The sequence below is a fragment of the Anomaloglossus baeobatrachus genome, chromosome 3 (genome assembly GCF_048569485.1).
Source record: "Anomaloglossus baeobatrachus isolate aAnoBae1 chromosome 3, aAnoBae1.hap1, whole genome shotgun sequence".
NCBI lineage: Eukaryota > Metazoa > Chordata > Amphibia > Anura > Aromobatidae > Anomaloglossus > Anomaloglossus baeobatrachus.
The window spans coordinates 32,808,796-32,828,056 of record NC_134355.1 but is presented as its reverse complement, the minus strand read 5'-3'; the positions used below and the strand labels follow the sequence as shown (position 1 = coordinate 32,828,056).

The 19,261-nt window shown below is 48.3% G+C and overlaps 1 protein-coding gene across 2 annotated transcripts in view; it reads right to left on the bottom strand.

The window, feature by feature from the left end:
- The window catches only part of RAB3GAP2 (RAB3 GTPase activating non-catalytic protein subunit 2), a 172,326-nt gene that overhangs the window by 72,864 nt on the left and 80,201 nt on the right, over positions 1 to 19,261 (bottom strand). For both annotated transcript variants that reach the window (XM_075339111.1, XM_075339112.1), the window contains exons 9-16: positions 15,339 to 15,437; positions 14,604 to 14,752; positions 14,349 to 14,428; positions 14,155 to 14,244; positions 12,991 to 13,130; positions 12,568 to 12,784; positions 12,101 to 12,244; positions 11,539 to 11,621 (exon numbers count right to left, since the gene is read on the bottom strand). In XM_075339111.1, the coding sequence (XP_075195226.1) occupies positions 11,539 to 11,621; positions 12,101 to 12,244; positions 12,568 to 12,784; positions 12,991 to 13,130; positions 14,155 to 14,244; positions 14,349 to 14,428; positions 14,604 to 14,752; positions 15,339 to 15,437 (1,002 nt within the window). The remainder of the gene's footprint in view (positions 1 to 11,538; positions 11,622 to 12,100; positions 12,245 to 12,567; positions 12,785 to 12,990; positions 13,131 to 14,154; positions 14,245 to 14,348; positions 14,429 to 14,603; positions 14,753 to 15,338; positions 15,438 to 19,261) is intronic.

Here is a 19,261-nt window from a genome sequence, read left to right as displayed (position 1 = left end):
TGTGTTTTGGCACCCTGCTATTATCTTCCCTGATCAACACAATAGGGTATATAGCCAGAAATCAACTGTGCACTATACAGTGTAAAATAAACATATAATGTTACACTACTGCACAATGGTGCTAGCACCACAGGTGCTGCTTACCACCCGCTTAAAGCGGTTGTGAGGCCACCAGAGTCCCTGCCTGGGTCTCCCAGATTTTGTCCCCCTCTGCAGCGTCCGAGGAGCTGACAGGAATGCGTCCTGAGGAGAGGAGGGAGCCGTGGGCGTGACCCAGAAAGAGCGGGAACTGGTGCCTGCACTGTGCACAGTGAGGGGAGTGGAGTATGCAAAGCATGCTCCAGCCCTCAGTGCTGCTCGTTCTATGCAGCGTCCCGCCCTTCCCCTGCCTGTCAGGGCTATGGGCGGGAGGAAAGGAAACTAGGCCGCAAAAAGCCGGGGACTCTAGTAATAAACGCGGCCGCCGTAAAAGCGCGGCCGGCGTGGAAGTCCCCGGCGCACTACAAGTCCCAGCCGCGCCGCAGTATTTCCAAGGCAGCGGCGGTCAATGCGGCAGTCCCTATACATAAACACACTCAGCAACGCTGAGTGTGTAATGGCACATATTAACCCGGTCAGCTCCGCGGTCCCCGGTGCACTAGCACACCCAGCAAAGCTGGAGTGTTGCTGTGCGCGGTCCCCACGGGGACACAGAGTACCTCCAAGTAGCAGGGCCATGTCCCTGAACGATACCCGGCTCCTATCCAGCAGGCTCCACAGGAGTTGTGGATGAAGCACGGTCTCAGTGCCTGAAGACCGATAGGATCCCACTTCACCCAGAGCCCTGAGGGGGATGGGGAAGGAAAACAGCATGTGGGCTCCAGCCTCCGTACCCGCAATGGATACCTCAACCTTAACAACACCGCCGACAAGAGTGGGGTGAGAAGGGAGCATGCTGGGGGCCCTATATGGGCCCACTTTTCTTCCATCCGACATGGTCAGCAGCTGCTGCTGACCAATCTGTGGAGCTGTGCATGCGTGTCTGACCTCCTTCGCACAAAGCAAAAAACAGAAAAACTGAGGAGCCCGTGGGAGCACGGGGGTGTATAGGCAGAAGGGGAGGGGCTTAACACTTTTGAGTGTAATACTTTGTGCGGCCTCCGGAGGCATAGCCTATACACCCAATTGTCTGGGTCTCCCAATGGAGCGACAAAGAAAGCTAGGAGAGCCAGAAGCACAGCTCTGGTTTCCAGCACATTGATCGAGAGGGCTGACTCGGACGGAGTCCAAGTGCCCTGTGCTCGGCGGTGGAGACATACCGCTCCCCAGCCGGATAGACTGGCATCCGTGGTGAGGATCACCCAGGACGGGGCCAGGAAGGAGCGCCCCTGAGACAGAGAGAGGGGCCGAAGCCACCACTGAAGAGAGCTCCTGGTCTGTGGCGACAGAGCCACTAACCTGTGCAAGGAGGAAGGCCGCTTGTCCCAACAGCGGAGAATGTTCAGCTGCAGTGGACGCAGATGGAACTGGGCAAAGGGAACAGCCTCCATTGACGCCACCATCTGACCCAGCACCTGCATCAGGTGCCTGATGGAATAACGGCGGGGCCTCAGCAGAGAGCGCACCGCCAGTTGGAGGGACTGCTGTTTGATTAAGGGCAGCTTCACAAGTGCCGGCAGTCTCGAACTGCATCCCTAGGTACATGAGCCTTTGGGTCGGAGTCAGAGTGGATTTGGGCAGATTGACAAGCCACCCGAATTGGGCTAGAGTGGCGAGAGTGAGCGAGACACTCCGCTGACAGTCTGCGCTGGATGAAGCCTTGACTAGAAGGTCGTCCAGGTAAGGAATCACTGCCAACCCCTGGAGGTGCAGAACCGCAACCACTGCTGCCATGACCTTGGTGAATACCCAAGGGGCCGTGGCTAACCCGAAGGGGAGAGCCACGAATTGGAAATGTTCCTCTCAGATTTCAAAACGTAGCCAACGCTGGTGTGAAACTGCAATTGGCACATGCAGATAGGCATCTCTGATGTCGATGAATGCCAGGAAATCCCCTTGGGTCATTGAGGCAATGACTGACCGCAGAGACTCCATGCGAAAATGCCGCACCTGAACATGCTTGTTGAGAAGCTTGAGATCCAGGATGGGCCGGAAGGAACCGTCCTTTTTGGGGACTAGGAAGAGATTTGAGTAGAAACCTCTGAACCGTTCCCGGGCGGGAACCGGTACAATTACTCCGTTGGCCTGCAAGGATGCCACGGCCTGAGAGAAGGCGGCGGCCTTGGAGCAGGGGGGAGTTGACAGAAAAAATCTGTTTGGCGGGCTGGAAGAGAATTCTATCCTGTAGCCGTGGGAGATGATATCCCGCATCCACTGATCGGAGACGTGTTGAAACCCCACGTCGCCAAAGTGGGAGAGCCTGCCACCGACTAAGGACGTTGCTGGCGCGGACAGATAGTCAAGAGGAGGCTGCCTTAGTGGCAGCAGCTCCTGCGGTCTTCTGTGGATGCGCTTTTGTGCGCCAGCTGGATTTTTGGTCCTTGGCTGAGTTAGTGGACGAGGCCGAGGGCTTAGAGGACGACCAGTTGGAGGAACGAAAGGAACGAAACCTCGACTGATTCCTACCCTGGACAGGTTTCCTGGTTTTGGTTTGTGGCATGGAAGTACTCTTCCCGCCAGTAGCTTCCTTAATAATTTCATCCAGCTGTTCACCGAACAGCCTGGACCCAGCAAAAGGGAGTCCAGCAAGGAACTTCTTTGAGGAGGCATCTGCCTTCCACTCTCGAAGCCACAGGATCCTGCGGATAGCGAGGGAATTAGCCGAAGCCACCGCAGTGCGGTGAGAAGCTTCCAGCATGGCAGACATGGCATAGGATGAAAAAGCTGAAGCTTGGGAAGTTAAGGTAACCATTTCGGGCATAGATTCCCTGGCGAGGGAATGCATCTCCTCCAGAGAAGCAGAGATGGCTTTGAGAGCCCACACTGTTGCAAAAGTTGGGGAGAACGAGGCCCCTGCCGCTTCATATACAGATTTGGCCAGAAGGTCGACCTGGCGGTCAGTGGAATCCTTAAGAGAGGTGCCATCAGCCACTGATACAACGGTCCGGCCTGAGAGTCTAGACACCGGGGGGTCTACCTTTGGTGAATGAGCCCACTCCTTGACCACCTCAGGTGGAAAGGGAAAACGGTCATCAGAACCGCGCTTTGGGAAGCGTTTGTCAGGACAGGCCCTAGGCTTGGTCACAGCGGCCTGAAAACTGGAGTGGTTAAAGAACACACTCTTTGTCCTCTTAGGCGAGGTAAACTGGTGCTTTATAGCCAGAGAGGGTTGCTCCTCTGATACTGGCGGATTGAGATCCAGTACAGAATTAATAGAAGCAATCAAATCACTAACATCTGAGTCGGTTTTGGACAGATCAATGGGGCACATGGAGTTAGCCTCCGAGCCCCCTGTAAAGGCATCCTCCTCGTCCCGCGAGTCAGCTTCTGAAACAGAGCCGCGGGACGAGGAAGGAGATGGAGCCCTGCGTCTCCTCTTAGGAGGACGGGGTCTGGGACCAGATGATGAATCCTCTGTGAGCTCCGCTGAGAGAGCCCTAGCAGCAGAGGCACCCTGTGAAGGGGGCTGATGCATGTTCAGCAAAGTCCTGGACAGCTGTCCCATGGAGTCGGCAAAAGACTGGGAGATAGACCTAGATAAGGATTCTACCCAAGCCGGGGGTTCAGCCACAGGAGCCGGAGCAGCCGGAGAGACCCCTGGGGGTGCGATTCCAGGCTGAGGCATCGTCAGGTTAGAGCAGGCATCACAATGTGGATAGGTGCTCGGTTCAGGCAGTAGGAGCTTACATGCAGTGCATACTGAATACAGCTTTGGAGCCTTGCTCCTCGTGTGAGACATGCTGCTGGAGTGGGGGCTCTGCCAGAATGACCCCCAGAGTATATACAGAAGGTCCACAACCGGAGGTTGTGGCTTACCAGACCGCTGGAGCGGTTTGTGTGCCCTCCAGATCCCGAAGCCCGGACCCCCAAGCACCTCAGCAGGGATGCTGCAGACCAGTGGTGATCGCAGGGAAAAACGCTGAAAAAATGGCCGCCGGAGCGAAGAGAGGGGGCGGGACTCACTCTGAGAGCGGGATCTGGAGGGCCATAGAGACTTACAGGGGAGGAGACATGTACCCAGTGAGGAGTGTCTCTCCCCTTTGTAGAACGGCCGCTGGGCGGAGCCGTGCTGTCCCTCTGCATGAATGACATGCGAGGGCAGTGAAACCGAAAGTAGGCCTCCGGCGAAGCTGGGGCCTAAATTTGAGCGGTGCGGCCGGCGCGCAGGCACCATCGGCGCGGTTCTCAGGCGACAGCCAGAGAACCCGCCGGAAATGTCATAAAAATCACTCAGCACACTCTCCCACAGCAATAAAGTACAAGGGGACCCCCATTTATAAACGTCTCAGGTACTTAGCTTGCTGAGACGCAGGGTTCCAAGTCCCTGGGGATGAGTGCTCCGGTCCAGCAGGATCCTGAAGGGCTGCGGATGGAGACCGGTCTCCTGCCAAGCATGGAGAACCGTGCTGGCTCCCACTTCAAGCCAGAGCCCCGGAGGGATGGTGAAGGAGCACAGCATGTGAAGGCTCCAGCCTTGGAATCAACCTTAACAGCACCGCCGACACAGTGGGGTGAGAAGGGACATGCCGGGGGTCCAGGCTTGGACCCGCTTTTCTTCAAACTCTTTCCAAAAATGAAAAATCAGATGAGAATGCATGTGTGGATGTATGCCTCCTGAACACAAAGCGATAAAACTGGCTAGATCTGGTTCTCCAGGGGGTGTATAAGCTCAGAGGGAGGAGCTACACTTTTGAGTGTAGTACTTTGTGTGTCTTCCGGAGGCAGAAGCTATACACCCAATGTCTGGGTCTCCCATAGGAACGCTAAAGAAAGAGGAAGATGCTGCCTCAATTTCTGGGCATGCCGCCCTTCGATAATCCCCTGAGCAGAGGCGGTGCCACGCTTTTATGGTTCAATGGGCAGAGGCAGCTTATGAATGTGTGTGCTACCCTTTTATTGTCCCCTAAGAAAAGGCGGGTGATGGGGGTGTGTGCCACTCTTTTTATTGTCCTCTGAGCAAAGGTGGGTGGTGGAGGTGTGTGCCACCCTTTTATTATCCCCTGAGTAGAAGCAGCTGGTGGAGGTGTGTGCCACCCTTTTATTGTCCCCTAAGAAAAGGCGGGTGATGGGGGTGTGTGCCACTCTTTTTAGGCTACATGCGCACGCTGCTTCTTTTTCGTGTTCACAAACTGCAGCCAAAACTGCAGCCAAAACTGCAGCCAAAACTGCACCTTGTCAGAGAGAGCCTGGAAATGTCACAAAAAATGTAGGTGCTTTTTTGGTGCATTTTTGCTGCTTTTTTGGTGCGTTTTTGGCTGCAGTTTTGTCAACAATTGTTTCATGTATTTTTCAGTTCAAACAAGCCCATAAAGCTTGTTGAATTGGAAAAAAAAAAAAATTAGAAATAAATAAATAATTAAAAAAAACGGCGTGCGGTCCCCCCCAATTTTAATGCCAGCCAGATAAAGCCATACGGCTGAAGGCTGGTATTCTCAGGATGGGGAGCCCCACGTTATGGGGAGCCCCCCAGCCTAACAATATCAGTCAGCAGCCGCCCAGAATTGCCGCATACATTAGATGCGGCAGTTCTGGGACTGTACCCGGCTCTTCCCGATTTGCCCTGGTGCATTGGCAAATCGGGGTAATAAGGAGTTATTGGCAGCCCATAGCTGCCAATAAGTCCTAGATTAATCATGTCAGGCGTCTATGAGACACCCTCCATGATTAATCTGTAAGTTACAGTAAATAAACACACACACCCGAAAAATCCTTTATTAGAAATAAAAAACACAAACACATTCCCTCATTACCAATTTATTAACCCCGACAAAGCCCTCCATGTCCGGCGTAATCCAGCATGCTCCAGCGTCGCATCCAGCTGTGATATGGATCCAAGAGAACACAGTCCTGCACCACCCATACACGCCTATCACACCTGGGATCACTGGAGGGTAAGGAATATAGCACCAGACGTCCTTGTTGGAAGCCGGATCAGCGTGCAGGTCCAAACAGCAAAAGTCAGTTCAGTTCATCAATACAAAAGAAGAATAAGACCGCACCAATGCTGATGTCTTTTTCCGGATAATCTTTATTCCATAAACTCGGTTAAAAGGTGTTGTAAAATCAGCGGGTGGAGGAGACCTGGATGCGGCCCCTCACTATGGACGACGGCCGTTTCGCCTGTGATTAGGCTTCCACGGGTCCACATGTGGGGTAAGATCAGCCCTCCCTAAATAGGGTCATGCATCCAGGTGACCTCCCCACATATACAAAAAGTGTGCATGAAGTGTATAATACAATTAAAAGGTACTTTGTGTGCATATTTCACGTACCAAAAAATTAAAAACAATCATTGTGAAAAATACAAAAATCGGACAATATTACAGAGGTATGAGACATTATAATATTCACAAAAAAATCAATTCATACATGGTTTATATGCGTAATCAGGATTACAACTTGGTTTCACTTATCTGGGATATTTATTCCATTAATTATCCCACCCATTGTCAGACATATACCATTATTTTACCATGCCCTGTTTTTGTGCAAAAAAAAAAAAAAAAAAAATCCTTTACAAAAAGACTGATAAATCGTTACGGTCATTCATTCCCAATGCGCCCTGTGCTCCATATTTTATAATTAATTTTGCCTCCGTTTGCAACAACAGTTTGTGGTGATCCCCTCCTTGCGATGGGAGTGACACCCTTTCCAAACCGGCAAAATTCAGGACATCAGGGCAGCCATTGTGCGATTCTCGTACATGTGCTATCAATCTTGGGGATCCCTTTCCTGTCTGGATTGAATTATAGTGCTCCTTAAATCGAACATATAGGCATCTGATAGTTTTTCCTATATAAAATCTCCCACAGGGACATACTATTGCATAGACTACAAATTTTGTCTTGCACAATATAAACTGATTGACATAGTGTGTATGTGCACCAATTTTCACAGACTTGCCGGTCAAACGCAGACTACAAAATCTGCATTGGCCACATTTAAAGTTGCCATTAGGAGACTGTTTTTCCAACCATGTGTTTTTGCTGGTTAATCTATTTTTAACCAGCAAGTCCCTCAAATTGTGGCATCTCCTGTAGGAAACTAATGGCTTAGAAGCCGTCATATTTTTCAATTCAGGATCCCTTTCTAGGATGTGCCAGTTCTCATTAAGCGTTTTTCTTATGATGTCAAACATAGGTCCGAATTTGAAACTAAAGGTGAACCTGTCATTAGTGTTCTTTTCTTTTCTCTTTTTCACCCCTCCTGAGTCGGCTACTGGACAGAGACGATTATCCTCGTTTGCAGATTTTTTAGTTTTTTCATATGCTAGATTGATAATAGTATCGGGATAACCCCGTTGTAAAAATCTATTTTTTAATTCAGAAGCCTGTTCCTCAAAGGTCACAGTGGTACTGTTAGTTCTTTTTACCCTCAAAAACTGCGAGTACGGGAGGGCAGTTTTTGTGTGCTGCGGGTGGGCGCTTTCATAATGTAAAACAGAGTTGGAGGCTGTGGGTTTTCTATAAATTTTTGTTGCGATCACTCCATCATTGACCCCAACCTCCACATCCAAAAAACTTATAGTATTGCCTCCAAAGGTAGAGGTAAACGACATGTTCATGGTGTTGGTGGTGTTTAAATAGGAAACAAAATCGGAAAAATCCTTTTCTGTCCCATCCCACACCATGAACATGTCGTCGACATACCTTAAATAGTATTTAATATGCTTCAAGAACGGGTTGTTCACTGTATATACATACTTGCCTTCAAATTGTCCCAAAAAAATATTGGCCATGGCACATGATACGGGGGTACCCATTGCAGTACCCCCGCACTGTACATACCACCCGTCTAGAAACATGAAGGCATTTTTTGATAAAACAAATTCCAGCGCTTCACCAACAAAATCACAAAACAAAGGACTTTTGCCACTGCGTGTGACAATGTCCTTTACTGCCTCTACACCCAAAGCCTGTGGGATCCGTGTGTATAAATTATCCACATCAATTGTGGTTAAATTGTATCCCTCCTGCCATGTTACTTCTTTGAGGAGTGACACAAAATCCCCACTGTCTTTAACATAAGACGGAATATGGGACAACAGGGGTCTCAGCAGCCAGTCCAAATAGTGGGAGAGTGGCTCAGTCAGTGAGCCAATCCCCGCCACTATTGGACGTCCAGGAGGATTTTTTTCATTTTTGTGCACTTTTGGTATACAGTACCAGTGTGGTCTCGTAGGGAAAGGCGGGATCAATTTTTCTGCTTGTTTTTTAGAAATCAAACCGAGGATTACATATCTGTCCAAGAGACGTACAAGTTGTTTTTTGTATTCATTAATAGGGTTTGACAGTAAGGGTTTATATGTTGTGCGATCTTGTAGCTGTTTTAAGCATTCCTGCAGGTACATATCACGGGACATGAGGACAATGTTGCCCCCTTTGTCTGCTTCGCGGAAGATAGTATCTTCCCACGTGCGCATAGTTTTTACCGCAGCTAATTCACCTGCACTCAAATTCCTACTAACTTGTGGATACCTCAAAGCCTCTACTTTTTTTATAACAGTATCCTGGAACAAATCGATCAAATTCCCATGCACTGTTGGTGGACAAAAATCTGATTTATTTCCTTTTTTAAATTTCATGGGTTCACACATTATTTCATTTATGTCCACTTCGGACTCCAATGTGGGATCATTCAAGCTCATTAACAGTGTAGCTTCTTTTAATGTGTCAGGGTCAAAGGCCCCTGTCACATCAAAACTCCCATCATTCACCATGCATGGTTGTTCACCCTCAGGAATCAGATTTATATTGTGAGGCATTTGGTTAAAGAATTTGAATAAATGTATTTTCCTTATTGCCTTATAAAGATCCACTCTAAATTCCACAAAATTAAATTCTTCTGGAACACAAAAGCTCAACCCCTTAGACAAAACGGACACCATATCGCTGGTCAGTGAATGCTCCGACAGATTTATTATATTCTTATTCAAAGAGACAAGCAATTGATTATCATTCAATTCCTCCATGACACCATCTTTCGTTTGCGTCCTCTTCCTCTTGTGCCCCTTCCTGCCCCCCCGTCGGATGCGTTTCCTAAAGGGGCAGGAGTGGGAACTGATGAAGAGGTATCTCTTGAAGGACCTGGTACTACCTCTTCAGAGCCACTAGATTCTGAATCGGTAGTCCAATATCCCTTATTTTGTACATGCGATTTTTTCTTATTATACATATATTGATGTTTTTTATATCCCTTGACCTTATCTTTTGTCCAACAAAAGATCTGATTGGTGTCATAATCATGCTTGTCTCTTAAAAATTTTTCCCTTTTTTTATTTTTAATTTCTGTCTGAACATCCATTAGTTTTTTATCCAACTTAGATGTAAATGAGGACCAATAATCCTCAGTCACTCTAGAATGGGTATCCTGTTTTAAATTTTCCAATTCCAAACTCAAATCATTATAATCTTCTATGTTTTTCTTTAAAACTAATTGCAACAGTCTCATAGAGCAATCCAATTGTATGGTTTCCCATTCCTTAACAAAAGTCGCATCCTGATGGAATTGTGATACTGACTTAATAATACGTAAGCCCCTTGGGACTCTGTTGCAATCCACATAGGATTGTAGTGACTGTACCGTCCAAAATAACCGCACCTCTCTTTCAGAGAGGGAATATATTTTCTGTTCCAGGGTTTTTACGCCCATTACCTCTGTGTCCTTTTTTTTTTGATTGCACTCCACAAAAAAGGAAGCCGCATCCGATCGACCCGCTTGAACACCCGAAGTATTAGCCAAGGGCGTATTGGTGCTGTCCATGTTGACTGTATTGTCCGTCATATCCTTTGTATCCCAAATCCAGTAACTCCTTGTTATTATATCCCGGTGGTAGCTGGGTGTGCAATGGACTCCAAAGGTAAATGCAATGATATGGATCCAAGAGAACACAGTCCTGCACCACCCATACACGCCTATCACACCTGGGATCACTGGAGGGTAAGGAATATAGCACCAGACGTCCTTGTTGGAAGCCGGATCAGCGTGCAGGTCCAAACAGCAAAAGTCAGTTCAGTTCATCAATACAAAAGAAGAATAAGACCGCACCAATGCTGATGTCTTTTTCCGGATAATCTTTATTCCATAAACTCGGTTAAAAGGTGTTGTAAAATCAGCGGGTGGAGGAGACCTGGATGCGGCCCCTCACTATGGACGACGGCCGTTTCGCCTGTGATTAGGCTTCCACGGGTCCACATGTGGGGTAAGATCAGCCCTCCCTAAATAGGGTCATGCATCCAGGTGACCTCCCCACATATACAAAAAGTGTGCATGAAGTGTATAATACAATTAAAAGGTACTTTGTGTGCATATTTCACGTACCAAAAAATTAAAAACAATCATTGTGAAAAATACAAAAATCGGACAATATTACAGAGGTATGAGACATTATAATATTCACAAAAAAATCAATTCATACATGGTTTATATGCGTAATCAGGATTACAACTTGGTTTCACTTATCTGGGATATTTATTCCATTAATTATCCCACCCATTGTCAGACATATACCATTATTTTACCATGCCCTGTTTTTGTGCAAAAAAAAAAAAAAAAAAATATCAAGCAAAAACGCAGGTAAAAGGCAGGTAAAATGCACCACTTTTGATTAGCATGCATTTTTCCTGCGTTTTTGATGCCCTCATTGATTTCAATGGGTGACAAATGTTGACAAAAACGCAGGAAGAATGAACATGGTGCATTTTTTTTGTCACAAACTTTTGACAAAAAAAACGCTGACAAATAAACTGCAATGTGCGCATGACAGATCTGACTTCTCATAGACTTTGCTGGGAAGTCAGATGTCAGAAAGTTCTGCTGACAAAACTGCAGCCAAAAAAGCAGCAAAAAAGCAGGAAAAAAAGCAGCGTGCGCATGTAGCCTTATTGTCCTCTGAGCAAAGGTGGGTGGTGGAAGTGTGTGCCACCCTTTTATTATCCCCTGAGTAGAAGCAGCTGGTGGAGGTGTGTGCCACCCTTTTATTATCCCCTGAGTAGAAGCAGCTGGTGGAAGTGTGTGCCACCCTTTTATTATCCCCTGAGTAGAAGCAGCTGGTGGAAGTGTGTGCCACCCTTTTATTGTCTCCTGAGCAGAAGCAGCTGGTGGAAGTGTGTGCCACCCTTTTATTGTCTCCTGAATAGAAGCAGCTGGTGGAGGTGTGTGCGAGCCTTTTATCGTACCCTGACCAGAGGCGGCTGGCGAAGGTGAGTGCCACCCTTTTATTGTCCCCGGAGCAGAGGCGGCTAGCGGTGGTGTGTGTCACCCTTTTATTGTCCCTGGAGCAGAGGTGGTTGGTGTAGGTGTGTGCCACCCTTTTATGTGTGTGCGGCCCTATTAATTCCATTCTACATATTTACATTTTTCTTCCCAATTCCATAACTTCGCAGAATACACCGTGCTTACCGTAATTTGGGGCTTTGTTCTTTAACAACGTGGACAGCTTCTTCACTAAATGCAGATCTTTCGCCCTTTCACACTTTTTATCACTGGAAAAGGAAATTACAGAATTATACACACAGTACAACACGACCATCATACGTGGTCCACAGTACAACATGACCATCGTATGTGGTCCACAGTACAACACGACCATCATACGTGGTCCACAGTACAACATGACCATCGTATGTGGTCCACAGGACAACACGACCATCATACGTGGTCCACAGGACAACACGACCATCATACGTGGTCCACAGGACAACACGACCATCATACGTGGTCCACAGGACAACACGACCATCATACGTGGTCCACAGTACAACACGACCATCATACGTGGTCCACAGTAGAACACGACCATCATATTATTGGACTATAATGTAGTCCGACTATTGGACTACATTATAGTCCAACAGTCGGACATCTGGGTGTACTGGTTTGACCTACGACACTTGGACTTTGCTTTACACATCACCCAGTACACCGCCGTCCTCCCCTGGGTAATAGTGATCGGCCCGCTTACCTGAGCGCCAGATGGAACGGGATGTTGACGGTCCTGACATTTCCAGACACCGGGTCTATGAGACAGATCTGATAGGTCTGCGGCTGCCAGCCTTGGCTTGTCACATTGTTTAACCCCATGATCTTATACCCAGGGTACAGCAACCTACAAGAGACGTAATCCCGTTAGCTTCGTTTGCATGCTTTTCTTCCATGGAGCACGGACTCCATTGTATGGAGGTGCTTTGAGTACAACTCATTCCACAGAAATATTTATATATATATATATATATATATATATTATATATGTGTATGTATATGTATATGTATATGTATAAGTCTTGATATATCTCTATGCATGCAACCACAAAATGCGGCAGCTGTCAGTGACTTCTAATGCTGCTCATTCAAATCATACTTTTGTTGGCATATATAAATTCCCTAGAGGCCATATGTGATGTGACCATGGACTGCACAGCTCCACCTCACCTGCAGTGTTTGCCCACATTGAAGGCCCCTACGCGGGGTCCTTGCTGAGTGCTCCACACCTCCAGAATTCCCCGTCTGGGGGCGTAAAAGACCAAGAACTGGGCGACTCTACATGGACCTTGTGTGCTCCCAAATGGAGAGAAGTGTCCTTTCTCAGCCACTCGCTCGTGCAGGTCCTCCACTATCTGCATCCATCCGATCTGGGCGTCACGATAACCTGGAACAAAGTGATAAAAATGGATAGACTTGGGTCTTTCAGCTTGAACTATGTGACTGGGGAATTATATTTTCTCCGTCATCAAAACAATTACTGAAATATATGTGCTTCGTATCCTTGTGTGGGCATCAGATTGCAAGCTCTTTTGTCACAAGCCCCACACCTAACGTTATACAGTTTACCAAGCGGGATGCCTGCAGTATTACCCTTCCACATGCGTACTGCAATTCCTCTTCCTACATCCAGCAGGATTACTCTCCCAAAGTCATCGGTCACTGCGGCCAGAGTGTTACAGGGCGACAGACTGATGCTCTCTCCTCGACGCCGGGAATCTGGGAGGCCGAATCTGAAAGTTACGTTGGGAGAGATTTGGTGTCAGCAACTCACCTTTAAAAAGGCACAGCGGAAATTTCCCAATTGCCTCTGCACAAGGTAAATTGGGAAGAGCCGGGTAAACCGCTGGGCTTGTCACATCTAATGGATGCAACAATCCCAGGCGGCTGCAGGCTGCTATTTTTAGGTTGGGGGTGGTCCAACAAGCATGGACCGCCCCAGTATGAGAATACCAGCCCCCAGCTTTTGGGCTTCATCTTGGCTGGGTATCAAAATTGGGGGGATTACACGTCTGTTTTTTAAATTATTTATTTACATAATTAAAAAAGCCGCATGCGGTTTCTCTTATTTTGATACATAAGCAAGATAAGCGCATGGCTGAGGGCAGCAGCCTGTAGCTGTATGCTGTATTTGTGCTGGGTATCATAAGACGGGGGTACCCTACACCAAATATTTTATTGATTTATTTTTGTACCACGATACTGACCTGCACACAGCGCCTGGGGGCGCGTCTGGCTGCAACCAATCACAGGCGCCCGCCAAGCCGGCTGGTGGGCGATGAAAGCAGTGCAAATGGATGGGCCTAATGAGCGGCCCAGGCAGCGGGAGCAGCGTACAGCCACAACAGAGCCTCGGTAAGCGCTCACTTCATTCTGATTTTCTTTATTTTTCCAATTTTTCGAGTGCCGGATCCAGATCACTGATGACTCCAGGTGTATAACACATCACCACTGCAACCAATCTCCGACCTCAGGATCAATGCTGAGCCCAGTGATTGGCATTGTCGAGTGGACGAAGACAAGTTCAAGAGCTTTTGCTCAATCTTCCCTTTAACTAAGATACTACTTGAAGTCTCTAAAAATGTCAGGACCTAATATATAATTCAAGTCCTTAAATAAATTCATATCCAGACTCCAAATAATTTTAGAGCCCACACCAGACCCCTAACTTGTCCGAGATGCTGACAATCAGACCGACCAGACATAGAAAGAACAGCGCCGTCTTTACACATCGCTCTAACAGGGAGGGGACATTACCGGACAGCCAGAGGGGTGGCGGGCTCCACTTTGGGTTTTTGCTTCTGCTGTGGTTCCTCCTCATGTTTGCTCCTCCAGCCCAGCCAACCACTGCAATGTAGAGTAATGGACATTATCCACGGATTATAAAACTGTGGACACCTACAGTAACCGCGGTACCCCAACAAATAATATGGAAAATGTAGTAGTAGTACCTGGCGGCACTAAAGAGGGCGGAGGTCAGTTTACTGGCAACTGCGAGTGCCACGTGGGATAATAATGGCTGCGTACTGCCCTGTAACGACAGACACGTGACACAATGAAGAAAACAAATCCAAAAAAGGAAGATTTTTGTGTACTCACCGTAAAATCTTTTCCTCTGAGCCATCATTGGGGGACACAGTCCTGTGTCCCCCAATAAGGTGAGAGAGAAATAGAATATTAAAATTCTGATCTGTTGCGATACTGACCTCAAGGGCAAAAAAGAAGCCGGTGAATGGGTTAGAGCCCACAGTAATATACTGAGACATGGTGGGAGGGCTGCTCTTTATGGAGGCGTTAAAGCCTCCCAAAACGGAGGCAGTCTTCATCTGATCAAACGGAGAGAGCGCCATGACACCTGGAAGCAGAGAACGGAGACAGAATTAAATCTATAGTGGGGACTATATTGTCAAGGTTGGGAATTTTGGGGAAACCACAAATGGGGTCTCTCAGGGTCACAGAGGCGGATTTCAAATCGATCTGCGCAGATATAAATGAATCAGAAAACCATGATCACGCCAAGACGTATTCACTGTTTGAGTAAAAGCAAGCTTCTGGCTCATGTATTGAATATCTCATGATTATATAGCCCCAGTTTCCCATCCCAGCTGATGAGAACCAACATGTTATGAATACAATCAGTGTGTTATGAATATTTCTTTGTTCATTGTACATTTTGGCTTATTCATCTTGGTTAACGCATTCCTGAGCGCACATCTTAAAATCATATTATGGCGTCTGTGCGATTGGCATACAGACATACAGATAATTATGCAACGATGTCTATGCTTTAATTATATATACACACACAGATAATCTTATTACATCTGGACAAACGGCCTACAGCCCAGGCCTTACCCCCACAATATCCCCTAATACCTGTGCATGCAGGGATACAAGAAAGCACAAGACATCAAACCCCGTTAGCTATGTGATGTACTCACCAACGCTGGCATGATCCACAATGGAGTCAATATCCTGAAGACCCCACTTCTTGTACGCCAGAGGAGGGGGCTGCACGTTTTCATTGCCAGAAGCAGCCGCTGCGGAAACATAAAAGGAAAGAAAAGGAATTGACCATCAGATATAGGATTATTCAACGGTGACATGAACAGCAGTGAGCGTAATCCTACAGACGCAGGACCAACGATAATAGACGTTGCTGCGGTGCCGACGTTATAGGGGTCAGTCAGTGAAGATTGCATTGGGTAAGTAGACCAAAGTACTTTCTATTCCATGTACCTCCAGCCTAATCCCTCCCGGGATGGGTCCTCATCGGCCACACTGCGTCCTGCACGGTATGAGGCCCAGTATGGCAGCACCGGAAATGAAGAGCACAAGTCCCCAGAGAGACGAGCAGCAAATCAAAGCAGATGTTTATGATCGGAGGCTTAAACAGATTTTGGGGGGTTCAATTCATTTACAAGCTGAGGGTTCGGTATCTGGAAACTAAATTAATATTGTGCTGTGGATGGAATTAATTCCAGAATCTAAAAAAAAAAAAAAAAAGAAAAAAAATGACACGCAAGAATCGGCACCTCTGGGATTCTTCCTACATTATCTGCACTATATAAGAGGAGATGCCGAAATCACGTTTTGTTTTTTTAACCTGCGTGAAAACTGGAGCGACAAAGAAGCGCAAATAGGGTCTTATCCAAATTATATTACTGGTATGAAGAAGTGTAAAGGCTCACCTGATGTAGCCGAGAGTCACAACTACTAAAAAAAAAAGCATAAATGGCTGCTGCAGCCCCACGAGGCAGAAGTGCCGAAGACGTGGAATGAAAGGGGTTAAAAATCGTGCTGCTGTATTGACGATATCCAGACAAGAGCCTTGTAATGTTATTTAGTAAAAGTCAACGCGTTTCAGAGAAAACCTTCTTCATCAGGACGCAATCACATGACAGTTTTTCTTTATCGCTTCATTGGGGGACACAGAGACCATGGGTTGTATGCTGCTGCCACTAGGAGGCGACACTAAGCAAAACAAGGAAAACTCCTCCTATGCAGTATACACCCACCAACTGGCAATTGTACCTCAGTTTAAGCTTAGTGTCCATAGGAGGTGGACACACTTGGGGCTGCTCCCAGCCCCTCAGGTTTGTATTTTTAATCTTTTCCCTTTTTCGTTTCAGACACAGCTCGTCGGGCGACAGGGTGTAATCGCTCACCCTGCTCTCCCCCCTAGAGGCCGGTCGGACAGAAGTGGGGTCCGTCCGCCACTTCCGTTGACTTCCGTGCCTGTCTGGTAGGACCCTACCCCCCTAACACTCTCAAGACTGTTTGGGGGGCATCCGCACAGAGGGACAGGCGGATGGTCCTTGCCCCCCTCCCCCTGCACGCCCGCCCTGCACAGCCGGCCTGATCAGGGAGGGGAGACGAAAATCATTGGAAAATTCCCGTCTCCCTATGTCATTCCCAGGAGGCCAGGATCAAAAGAGGACAAGATCAAGCCAAAAAGGACTATCAGCCACCGGGAGAGGTACCCATCCCTTGTCCCGGGTCATGGGGGGCTCCGTTTTTAAAAAAAAAAAAAAAAAAAAAAAGTCTCTTTAAATGATTATCTTTCAAACTTAGCTCCATTGTCCCGGGTCAGCTCCTCTCCAGGCAGTACGCTCGGCTCCCCCACACAGCCCCGACCCCGTCCTCGGTGCCGTCCTCGGCTCCCCCTGCGGCCTCACCTCAAAATTTAGTCCCCGGCTTCCCTCCAGCCTAGCTCCCGTCCGGCCACGCCCCCTCCCGGCCAGCCTATCGCGTGAGCCCTCACTTCTAGCAGGCTCGCCCGCTCCAGCAGCCAATCACAGGAGGCCTCTGCGCGCCCTTTCCCAGCCAACCACGGGCCTCCTCTCTCTCTCTCTCCCGGCCGATACCTGCAATCTGCGCGCCGTTTTTTTCGCGCTCTTTTTCTGCTCCTCCTCCGGCCTGGGCCCTCAGCAGCAATCACTGCCCTGCGATCTCCTGTGCGGCAGACACGCTCCACGTGCAGCCACCGGCCTCACGTCCCTGCAGCTCCTCGGAGCCCCCACCTCTGCTCCCTCAGCCTGCATCACTGAACAGGACACAGCGCCTGCATACAGAGACAGCTCAAACACAGGACGCCAGAATCTGGGTAAGCTCTGCCACTGGGAGGCAGCTCCTTCCCCAGTACCTCATCCACCTGGCATCCTCCTGTCTCTCTCCCTTGCCTCATTCCCTCTCTTCTGTCCCATGTCCAGCACAAGAGCGACCCGCTCTCAGACACAGGCCATAGTGCTTCACTTCGCCTGCTCCTCTTGCCTAAAGAAGTTTCCCTCAGGGCAGTCCTCCCCCATCTGCGTAGCCTGTAGCACCTCTAACATGACTACTACGGAGCCCCCCACCGCCCGTAACGAGGACTCGGCCCCCATGCCTGGGTGGGCCTCAGCTCTCTCCCAGTCCGTGGACAACTTAACTAACATGTCTCAATCCTTAGCCTCGGCCATAGACCGTCTGTCCGCCTCCTCCTCTGGAGTCCCCCCGGCGACCCAGAGCGAGTCTGAGCCCGCAGCGCCTCCAGCCCGGCAAGGCAGAACCCACAGGAGGTCTAGGAAGCGGTCCCTCTCTGGGTCATCCTCCAGCTCCCCTAGCCCTGCTATGGCCGCCAGAGCATCACGCTCGCTGTCTCCTGCCTCTTCTGCGGCAGCTCCAGATTCGGACCAGGACTCTGCTTCTGACTCCGATCTGGACTCTGAACATATATTCAAGCTGACCGGTATGATGGACAGTCTGGTCATTGCTGTCAATCACTATGGGGAGATAAGGTATGCACACCAGTGACTATGGAAGGGGAATACATGTAATAGCAGAAACTGCTGTGTGAATACTGACATGAAAAATTCAATAGCTATATGTATAGAATGAAATGTGAAAAATGGAACCTGCATTACTGCCATGAATATATGAATAAAGAGAAATTTAGCTACTGAATTGATCAATGCAATAGAGCCCCAACACTACGCCAAAGTATTTCTCTACGTTGGGGTCCCTAGCTTGTGTGTGTCCTCTCATGCAGTTAAAAAACTTACCGTGTATGGTATGCTTCCCATACACGGTAAGTTTTTTAACTGCATGAGAGGACACACACAAGCTAGGGACCCCAACGTAGAGAAATACTTTGGCGTAGTGTTGGGGCTCTATTGCATTGATCAATTCAGTAGCTAAATTTCTCTTTATTCATATATTCATGGCAGTAATGCAGGTTCCATTTTTCACATTTCATTCTATACATATAGCTATTGAATTTTTCATGTCAGTATTCACACAGCAGTTTCTGCTATTACATGTATTCCCCTTCCATAGTCACTGGTGTGCATACCTTATCTCCCCATAGTGATGTTTTTTAGGTTTTTTGCACCCAGTTCAGACATAGAATGGAGTTCCAAACGTTATTCCTTATTGCTGTCAATCAGACCCTAGAGGTACAGGATATTGATCCGGCGCCTACCTGTCAATCAGTCCCTTTCAAGAGAGCCAAGAAGCTGCCAAGAAGCTTTGGCAACCACAGGGAGTTTGAGGACATTTTTTCCAGACAGTGGGAACATCCCGACAAGCGTTTTCAGAAGCGCAAGCGGGCTCAGGTCCTTTATCCCTTCCCACCGGAACTTCTTCAGAAGTGGTCAGTGGCCCCTTCAGTGGATCCTCCGATCTCCCGACTCTCGTCCAGCACCACCCTGCCGCTGTCCGATGGAGTCTCCCTGAAGGATCCCTCAGACAGGACCATAGAATCCTTAGCCAGATCGGCCTTTGAAGCCTCCGGCTCTGCCATCACTCCAGCCTTCGCAACCACCTGGGTTTCCAAGGCTGTCTCCGCCTGGGCAAAGCTCCTTCGGCGTGGTATCCTGGCTGACGC